Source organism: Eleginops maclovinus, chromosome 13 (assembly GCF_036324505.1).
Source record: "Eleginops maclovinus isolate JMC-PN-2008 ecotype Puerto Natales chromosome 13, JC_Emac_rtc_rv5, whole genome shotgun sequence".
In the NCBI taxonomy this organism is placed as follows: Eukaryota; Metazoa; Chordata; class Actinopteri; order Perciformes; family Eleginopidae; genus Eleginops; species Eleginops maclovinus.
The window spans coordinates 5,502,819-5,513,656 of NC_086361.1; the positions used below are offsets into that span (position 1 = coordinate 5,502,819).

General features: G+C 38.0%; 1 protein-coding gene across 1 annotated transcript; it reads right to left on the bottom strand.

Annotated features, from left to right (window-relative positions):
* Nucleotides 1-225: 225 nt before the first annotated feature.
* LOC134874646 (lysine-specific histone demethylase 2) lies at nucleotides 226-10,738 on the bottom strand. Its single transcript, XM_063898727.1, has 21 exons — nucleotides 10,579-10,738; nucleotides 9,704-9,846; nucleotides 9,436-9,557; nucleotides 8,743-8,832; nucleotides 8,379-8,490; nucleotides 8,158-8,271; nucleotides 8,037-8,075; nucleotides 7,708-7,900; nucleotides 6,916-7,100; nucleotides 6,625-6,795; nucleotides 6,456-6,530; nucleotides 6,221-6,355; nucleotides 5,909-6,080; nucleotides 5,464-5,591; nucleotides 4,910-5,041; nucleotides 4,708-4,782; nucleotides 4,081-4,197; nucleotides 3,860-3,985; nucleotides 2,860-2,982; nucleotides 1,806-1,958; nucleotides 226-1,299 (listed from the first exon to the last, which is right to left on the bottom strand). Exons 1-21 carry the CDS (start codon nucleotides 10,592-10,594, stop codon nucleotides 1,216-1,218), a joined length of 2,505 nt encoding a protein of 834 aa, XP_063754797.1. The 5' UTR covers nucleotides 10,595-10,738; the 3' UTR covers nucleotides 226-1,215.
* Nucleotides 10,739-10,838: the final 100 nt, after the last annotated feature.

Consider the following 10,838-nt stretch of genomic DNA (forward strand, 5'->3'; position numbering starts at 1 on the left):
TACAAGTATAAATAATTATGATGAGACATTAGACATGATGTTAAAATGGAAGTTTAAATAGAAGTTAAAATGTTGTAGTAAAAAAAAGATCAAAGTTAGAGGGGGAAAACTGAAAAGAAAGTCAACTGCAAATAGCTACATGTGCGGTTGTGGCATGCACAAAATCGATAAATATAATTCCAATGATTTAAGGTGGAAAATATTCATCCACGAGTGAAGGGATCGTTACAGCAGTTGATAGCTCAGTTTATTAGACACCAACAAGATAAATACTCAAGCACTGTAATGCTGGACAAACAGGAAATGATCAACTAGTGTACACAGAGATATGAGGACAGAGATTTAAAGCTTCTTTAGTCAATATTAATCAAAGAGTGAGGATATCGTTGTGCTGTTCCCCGACCCCAAACCTCATTGTTCAGGAACTAATAAAACAGATCTATGAGGCGTGTTAGTTTTCTGCAGTTTGTTGTGTTCTTTCTCCCAACCATTTGCACAATTGTCCATTCTCCATTATTTTTCTGCTAGGTGTCTTGATCACATCCCTGAGACAGCGAGGGGAGCATCCTCAAATCAAACTCACTATTTAACTTGTCTTACACATGAAGTATTCATTTCTTTTCTTACTGTTTAAATCAAATAGTCATTTCAAATCATAAGTGCTATCACAGAAGTACTAAATGTCTAACCTTTCTTCAAATTGTAACAACACATAACGAAAATTCATTACATCTGCTTAAAACATTGGTAGATAAAAAGAAAATAGTTTAAAATATAATCTCTTGAATCTTGAAGTATACCAATGTTTCATGCAACACTAATCTTTAAAAATGACTTTTTTCATCATTAAGTGCTACATACATTGCTAATTAAACTTAAATTTAATATACCATAATCCTGCTTTCCATCCCAGCAGACCCAGGCAGAGCTGCGCAGGGGTTAACTATTTTCTGTGTGTTGCTATGAATTCTTTATCTAGTTACCAACAATTGTTTTTCCAACCAAGTCTTCATATAAATAAGCAGGTTTCTCTTGTGTTAAATATGTAGAACCGGGCCCTGAAAAGAGCCTTCTGACCCGGCTGTTGGAGAGAGACGGCTTTTTGCTGATCAGACAAAGTCCCATTACAGTGAGTAATGACAGAGTTATTCAGGTTACTGCGGTCTGACTTTAAGGGTCCATGCTGGTGTGTTTGAATGTTAAGTGGCTGACAGTTTACAGAGCAGCCATCTTGCTGGCTTCTCTGACCCCACTCAGGTACGCTCCGGTCACAGTCTGAGGGAAGTGTCTGTTGGTTGCCTGCACAAAAAACGAAGAAAAAATAAAATACAATTAAAAACTGTTTCAAAATCTCCAGATACCAGAAAGTTACAAAATACCAGACATATAAAAGTCCACTGTTATCAGAATCTCAAATAATTAAAGAAAAATTACATTTTTTAAGTAGTTTGAGACCTTTTTAAATAAAGAAAGATTAATGAATTAATTAATTAATTAATTGCGCTTTTGTTTTCGATATAGGAAAGAATATATACCGAAATAATTATTTTACTTATTGTTTTTATATTTCCACACTTTTAATAATGTATATTTGTATTCCTCGGTATATATTCACTTATCTATATATTTTGCCCTTAATAGTTTTATAGATTAGATCATTTTTGGGGCGATCTTATGGCTCTTAAGCTCAATAGTGGTTCCAGTGTGAACTAGATCCAGGATACTTTGGAATACTCTCTAAAAGAAATAGAGGAATAAATAAAACGGGTTAGTTTCCACACCTTTTAAGACTGCTGTGAACTTACCTCTCCAGCAAAGAAGACTTTTCCCTGCACGTCTTCAGCCAGGATGTCGTAGGCCTCTCCACTCCCCCCCGTCTTCACAAAGCTGTAGGACATCTGGGACCACATGTCTTTGGTCCAATGTGTCACAAAGAAATGCACCGGCTCTGGGACCTCCTGTCAATGATGACAGAGAGTAAATAACAGCAATAGTAATGAAAGACACCCAGAAAAAAACACATGTAACTCCGAAACATACTGTTTATCAGAAATAGTTGTATTTGGTGTTAATAGAAAGTATATCCAGAGGTGTCACAAGTACTCAGATCTTCTACTTAAGCAAAAGCAGAAGTACCGGAGTGTAGGAATACGCTGTTACTTTCCTTTATGTTAAGGAAGTATTAGCAAAATATACTCAAAGTACCAAAAGTAAAAGGAAGTTATGCTGATGCCCATTTCACAATCATATATATTTTGATTATAATATTGATTTGTTTATCAAAGCTGGTAAAGGTTGAACTAATTTAAATCACTTTTTACTGCTGGGTAGCTTGTGAATTTAATCCAGATCTAACTTCAAGTGTCATTTAAGAGTTGATTATATTGTTTATTATTAATCTCTATCTTCAAACCAACTAAAGGCCCTACACTGATGTAGTGGAGTAAAATAAGTGAAATCGAAATGGAAATACTCAAGTAAAGTACCTCAAAATTGTACTTGGTAAATGTACTTAGTTACTTAACACCATTGAGTATATCATATGACTACGATGTGTTTAAATACTTTTTATGCAACATGTTATTTTTTTGCATTTCCACAGAAGGAATCAGGATCCGAGTTTAGTTCCAGTTAATATAATGTGGCTGTTTCGGGTAAAAAAAAAGTTCTGCTAGCCCAGGAACTATCAGGTGAGAGGCCTATGTCTCCTATTTAACCATTTAAACATCAGAGTAGCACCTTTTTAAATGTCTGAATAAGTCTAACTCTTTAGCTATTTTGCACCCAAGTTCAGTTTCTGAGAGTGTTTTGATAAAAAAGGACTTCGATGCGTCAGTAGCATTTTCATTGTTTCATTACCTGCTCTTTGAAAAGTTCCCGCAGGACCTTCATGCACTCATCCACCACCTGCTTATCCTCCATGTCCCGCACAGCAGCTACAGCTTCACCAGTGATAACAGACATGAGGACAGCCTGCTTCCCCTACACACACACACACACACACACACACACACACACACACACACACACACACACACACACACACACACACACACACACACACACACACACACACACACACACACACACACACACACACACACACACACACACACACACACACACACACACAGTAATCAACGCAAGAGGTCATAATACAAAATCTAATTTACTCTCTTTTCTATTTCTGTATCTTCTGTGTTCCTGTCATGATGACAATAATATTCCTTTCTGTTATTGAAAAATAAAAAAGTATTTCTACTGTATTTGGGCTTGCAGTCTGACACCAGTGGATAACACCCATTCCCTCGGATAGAAAACATATATATATATAATATATCTAGGTATATTATGTATCATTTCTGAAAGGAGAATTTATTATTGTAACACATTTTGAGCATAGGCATGTCAAGATACTGTATGTTACTGTCCTGATTATCCTGGCTAAATGTATTGCAATTCAGGGTATTATCCCTGTAACCATCATCATCTCCTAAAGCTTTAATAGCTCTAAAACTTATTTTGATCACAGATAAGGATACATCTCTCATTGTGAGCATCCTTTTTTAGTGAAAAAATACAAGGTCTTCATGTGAAATGGGATGTACTTTCTTAAATAATTCCACATATATAAAGTTGTTTATATATTGGGGCTTTAGGCTCATAACCATCAGGCTTTTTCTTGTCTCAACTATGACAGCAAGACAGAAGGTTTGTAAAGTTACTCATGTAAGGACATTCCTGATTATTCCAAACAGCTTAGTGTGGGTATGTTTTATTCACAATCCAGGATAAAATCCTAGGTTCTCTCAGGTGTTGTTGAGTGAAATTTTGTGAATGAAATTGAGTATTAACAAACCTGAGGCTCCATGTCATAGAAGACACTGAACATGCCTCTCTTGTCAGGACTTGGTGGGATGTGACCAAAGTAGTCCGCCCCTTGGATTCTGTTGTCCCAGAACCTGTACGGGAACTGGAGAGCGATCTGGAAGAAGTTTGAAAATGACATTTAAGCATCGACAAAGAAGCAAATCTCTGTTATTCTGTGTACTTACAATACACATAAAAAACAGTTATTACCTTTTCTATGATGCCGGCTCCCAGGCTGTGGATTGCTTTCAGTTTCCTGTCAGGGAGCGGAGGGTTGAACTGAATCATGTTCTTTTGCAGCAAAGTCAATGGGACTGTAACAAGCACCTGAAAGAGATAATTACAACAGGATGATCAGCAATGAAATATGGATGCTCTTGGTAGACTAAACTAAAATGTAATCCCACAAAAACAGTTTCACTTCCCACGTAAAAGAAATTAATGGGGCGACATTTAAATAAAGATTCCATAATGTAATTTGAATTTCGATTGTCTCTACATTTCTATCTTAAAATAAAAATTAAATATCCAATAAATATTTTGATTTCAAATACTAAGTCTGCTTCATAGCTGATCAAATGTAAAAATTATAATGCAATATACAAGTTTGAACTTAATTTTGCATTTTTAGATGCTTCATTTAAGTAAGAATTGTAATTAAAATGGAATAATCAGTTTGCATGGTGGACATTATCCAAATGTTAATTATAATTGAAAAGTGTTCATCCAATTTCATTTACATTTTAATGAAAGTTCTAGCAACCTGTCAAGGTCTTGAAATGACGATAGAAAATATATTATGCATCTATGTTATAACATAAATGAAGATGTTTTTACCTTCTGGGCTGTCCACTGGGAGCCATTGCAGGAGGTAACTTTGACAACATCACCTGAGTATTCAATGGCCTGAACCTGGAATTGAACAAGAACATGTACAGTTGATTTTGATTTATAACATTGGGATGTGTTTCTGTAATATTCAGCGCAGTGTAAACAAGGTAAAAGTAGCTGCTTTAGTCAAAGAAACTGAATCACCAACCGGGCACTTAGTGCGGATGTCGAGGCCCTCGGACAGTTTGTGCAGTAAAGCGGAGTAGCCCTTTGTGAGTAAAGTGTGGTCTCCTGAGAACTGGGCAAAAAACTCATTGTGGTCCCAAGATCTTGCCGATACCTACAAATAAAAACAGATTTTTATACAGATTTTTATTGCAATTCTTTTGATGACACAACATCAAAACCCATTTAAACTAAATGTCAGAATGCAACAATATCAACAGGGTTTCCTTTCTGCAATTAAAAAGGTCTCAATACATTTTATTTTTGTATATTACGGATATTTTCCTTAAGAAAAACTGAAACACACAGACACATGCAATGCTGTTATTATCACATTTATTTCTGTGTTGTTGTTGTCAACTTTATTTAATTATTTATACTAATATGGACCTGTGTATCCAGATTGTTTTCATATTAAATTTAATACATTTTAATTCTTTTCACTAAAACATCTTAAAATATAGTCATAGCTGACACTTAACCTAATGAAACAAACTGCTAATTCTTGCAGCTGTTTAGTGTGTGAGTTTTCCTCACCTGGTCCAACGTGCTTCCGCAGGCGAACTCCAGGTTGCTGAGATGAAACTGAAGCACCTTTTCCTCCAGCTCACTGAACTGAATCCCAGACTCCTGGAGGAAGTTTTTCTTCACCTCCTTGATTTTTTCTGTAGAGATAAAACTAAAGGTCAAATACAATATTATTAATGCACCTCTGTCATTAAGGAAACAGTTCTGCTGAGTGGCAAATTTGTTCTTAGCATAACCTCCTTCTGACTTGCATTGCTCTCCACCATGTCAAATTCAGGCAGCTTAAATGTATATGTAAATACATTTAATTATTAAAAGTAAGGCCATACATGACTGCATGAATTAGATAGAGCTCCTTCCTCCCTTCACATCACTATGTTAAGCTGTTTGTACCACTTGTTAAAGTTGCTTTGCGGAACCTCACGCATTAAATTAAAACACTCATGATCAGCACCTCTCAGCGGCGTGTCCTGGTTCTGCGACTTGTCCTTCCTCCACTCCGACACCACGTCCAGGATGGCATTGAAGTGGAAGTCCATGCGCTTGTCGATGGCCTGGTCAGTGACCAGCCCCCCCTCCTGGAAGAGATCGCACCGCTCTTCCAGTTTGTGCATCTTGATGCCCATCTGCAGCAGGAGAGAAACAGAAAAGTCACGTAAACTAATGTTACAAGACGTCTGTATGTTTCGGACTTAAGATAAGTTTTAATACACACAAACAATATGTGGAATTCTTTACTGCCTAGTGAGCTCCTGCAAAAATATACCTGTTCACACATCAGGGCGATGGGGTTGTTCACACAGCCGTTGACAATTTGAGCTCCGCGGCCTACAGTGACTCCCAATGAAGTGTCATCCCACACACGGCCTCCAATTCTCTCCCTTGCCTCAAGCACCACCACCTGTAATGACGATTAAGAGTGTAAAGGGGCAGCACTGTAACAAGCAGAGAGGGTAAATCAGGAGCTCAGACAAGACGTGGAACAGGATTTAACTAGTTACCTGAGTGCCAAAGTTTTGCAGCTGCCGTGCTGCAGCCAGCCCTGAAGCCCCGGCACCGATGATGATAACATTTTTCTGCAAGAATAATACAATATAAAGAGGTCTTGTAAGTCTTAACAGAATAAATCATTAAAAAAAGAAGTTTAAAATGAAATAACGTCAAACTCACAGTGTAGTGTCTTTCAGGCAGCAGAGGCTTCTTCACTGCCAGCACGCCAGTGTTGATGAGACCCTTCCTGGTCATGAAGTGGAGCACCCGGTCCATCTCCTGCACGCAGCGCACACGCACCAACCCCCGGACAATGATGTGTAGGGCACATTTCTGAGAAGTCAGCACCTCCTGAAGAAAAACAAGAAAAAACGCTAAATGTTTAACATTTTTAAGAATTGGACATTTAAAAAAAAAGCCTAAAAGGTGAAAACATGCGTTATTTGTGAGTGACTGTTCTCTGCAATGTACCTTGCAGTTCTTGTGCCAGGAGGCCAGAATAAGGTTACGCAGAGCCAAATACATGGTGGGATCACGGGAAAACTCTGGAAACTCGTAAAGCTCATCCAGCTCCATCATATCCGGCCGCACACACAGAGCCTTGCCGCACTCATTGGGCTGGTAGAATGGCTGGAAGTATGGACACAGGCCTGGGACTGAGGGAAACAATCATGATCACTACACCACAATACAAAATGCTTTAGGTTAATATCTCTGAATAGTAGGCTGACCTGACCAAGCACACACAATGTCTGGTGAAATATTCAATTATCTCTATTAATAATTCGATGTGTGACAAAAGTCAAAGATATATTTGGTAAAATGTGTGATAACTGGAGATCGTTCACATATATTTTGGGACTTTGTGCAGGGATTTTGGCAAAATGTAAAAAAATGCTATCCTTATGGAGCCTGTGTATGTTTTTAATTAGAATACAAACCCAAAATGTAACAGGTTAAAGCCAGATATATAAAATTCCCATATTCCACTGATTGCTCAATAATTATAACTGAAAATTGGAGGACAGAGCTTTCCTGGACTAAATTAGACAGAAGCAAGCTGCACAATAGAATTCATGACAACAAAACTGCAATTAAAGATTGTACATTCTAGAAAGGTTGACTGAAGTTATGTTGTTACAATATTAGGATGTGAATAAGTGATGAACATTTTTTTTAAAAAGCCTGTTGATACTAACATTAATATCGAAACAAATTTAAAATTATAATAAATCTCTATTCCTCTCACAACCACTGACTTACTTTGTGGCGGCACGGCTCTGCATTGGTCGGCCCTCAGCTCAGACAGTGACATGTTGCTGGGGGAGCCAGACGGACTCATCCCCACACAGTCAGGGTAGTAGGCAGCCAGGAACGGGCTGGCTGGGCTTTCTTTGAACAACGGCGGCAAAATCAACATTGAATGCCACCAGCTTTCCGTCACCTCGGCCACTCTCTGTGAGAATAAACAGCATGACATTAAAGGGGATGGAGCTAAATGTGGGGCCTAAAGCAATTATAGTTTACCCATTCTTTTTGTGTTAACTTTTATGATCCAAAAACAAAAGTTATAACACACATCAGCAGCTTACCAAGTCCTCTGGTTGGGAGCAATGGTCCAGCCCCTCACTCTGCAGGCAAAGGAACACATTCATCAGCAAAAAAACTAAAGTATTTCACTTCTGAAAAGCTGGAGCATTATTTTTCCTTTACTTTAATATTGTTGAACTTCATCCCACAGCGGTACGATGCTGCAAGGGGAGACGTGAGTTGGATCTCCTTGGTCAGCTGACGCCACTTCCTGCAGTCCGGTTTGGTACACTGAACCTGAAAGGAAAACATCACAATGAAGATGAATGTATTTGTTACATGGAGAAGTTAGAGCAAGCAGGTTAAACTATTAAAGAGGAACCAGGGACGCTGCCTGTGCTTACCCAAAATGGTAGCTGCTGATCTGCCATGAATGCTTTGAGACTGGGCTCACTTTTCCCATTACTGGTCCACACCTTCTTCCAGGAAGCAAAGATCTCATAGCCATCTTTGTGACTGCCAGGAGAGAAAGAAAAAAGGTGGCATAAATGCAACAACTACATTTCAACAATTACTGAAACATGTTTATTAAAGGCACAATGAGTACGACTTGTTAGATGTGGGCACAGGCAGAGCTAATTACTGAGCACCTAACACTTCTTGTTGGTCATAAGTGATGATAAGAGAGATTACTTTGTGCATTTCATTAAGCAAACACTACTCATTGTTCCTTTAATGTTATGCGAGGAGTTGTTATTTCAACATTACCTTCTGTAGTAGTGATCAAAACATTCGTTGCAAAAATGCTCCCCGCATGACAGATGATACCACCGAGATGTGTATCCATTTTTAGCACACCTGCAAAGACACAAATCAAAACCCTGTATCTAAAAAATAAAATAAAAGGGACAATTTGGATGTTTCGAAGGGGGGTTGTATGGGGTACTTATTCATAGTCAGTTTTTTTTCTGAAACAGAGTATGAATATCACAAGACCAAAGCAATATACAGCTGTGGACGGGGTTGTTTTTTTTAAGCGTTAGGTCAGATTCATCAAATTCTAACAATTTAAGGAACAAATTAACCAATCAACGCAGCGGTAGATCACCCAACTGTTGTGATCTGGGAGGTAAAATTGCAGTTTTTGTCAATGGACTCTGGTTGCTTTGAAGATATTCTAAATAACTGCAATATAAACATTGAAAATATTCAGAATAAAGCATTTATTTTATCTGATATAGATTTTTTTTAGGTGACTAAAATAAGTTTTGCTGCTGGCCCCGTCCACAGCAGAACAATGCTATGTTTCTGTGTCGGTATTCCAGTCTGCTCGTCCAAACTACTGCTATCGACAGTAGGGAATAGACAGACTATGGATAAGTACCACAAACAACCAATCTTCAGGACTTCCAAACGTTTGACTTTAAGATCTGATTTCTATTATACTAAGAAACGCTTTACCTGTCAGATGCACTTGCAAAACAAACTGGGTATGTGGCAGAGCATCCGGCCTTCTCACACTTTCTGTACTTCTTCTCGGACTGGTCGTCTTCCTCCTCTGTGTCTGTGGCTTTTCTTTTGCTCTACAAGAAAGTGAATCCTTAATGAGATTAAACATCCTGCAATTTGGCTTGGTTTGAGTTCTACTGTACTTATTGGTCAAATGAGTGTCAACCTGAAAAACTGGGGCATAAACAAATGGGGTGTAAAAATCAATGGTGCCGTTTACCTGTCCAGGTGGTGGATTGTTGGTACGCTTCACCCGGACATTGATCTGCCTTCCAGAGGAGCGCAGGGTCTGGCCGTCCCCCGGTGAGTCCCCGGAGCTCCTCTTCTTTCCTCGCCGAGCCCCGGAGGCATTCCCAGAATAGTCTTGAATAAGTGACAAAATATCTGAATACTGTTCATGCATTTCTTTTTAATAAGTTAAATATTTAATAGAGTAAACATACTATTTTAAGGTTCTTTTGATTGTTCTTGATGCTTATGTTTACTATTATAACAATGAATTCATGTCATGAAAAATATTATGTTGTTATCGTTTTTATTTATTATATAACATGTTTGTTTGTTGTGTGTTTTTGGTACAATGATACATCAAATGAAACTTAGGTTAAATATAGTAGCTTAAATGGGAGAAAAAAAGCAACATATAGGAAAAATAATAAAAACACAGCAGTTGAATGTAGTAACCAACAGAACAAGCTGTCACTATAATAGAGTATGTGCTAAAATAGAAGTATAGCAAATATCGGGAGATACAAGTGCAGGTATTGTAGATGTACGGTGATCAAAAAGTATTTACATGAACAGTGCACGAATAATAATTACTATGGATAGTATAAAACACAAATCAAAGGTAAACATAAGAACACTTCACATTGGGCCTTATGACTGATGAGGCTGTTATAACATGACTTTAACATTATATCGTATTGAAGAACTGAACTAAAACAGATTAAAGCGAATGAAACATGAGATTAAATTGTAAGTATACACAGCAAATGTGGCGACAAATAAGCAAGCTCTTTAAACCTGCAGCACAAAGTCCGTCTGTCACATTTATAGCATGTAGGCTAAATGCTAAATGCTATGACCACTGACCTGCATCCGACAGCATGGCTGACTGCGGTGCTTCTTTAAAACCCGGTGATTTATTGACGTTTATGTGAGTTTCAGCTACGGGTTTTATTAATTGTAAGATTGTGTCTCCCTTTTATTGTTGTGGGAGAAAATCAATGCGTTGTTGTTGCGAGAATACCACTTCCGGCTTTGGAAGAGGAAATGGGCGTTAGGTTGTTGTAGAATTAGTTTTGAGCCCAGCTGCTCGCCGTACTATACGGTTACCATGGCAATGGCAGTAA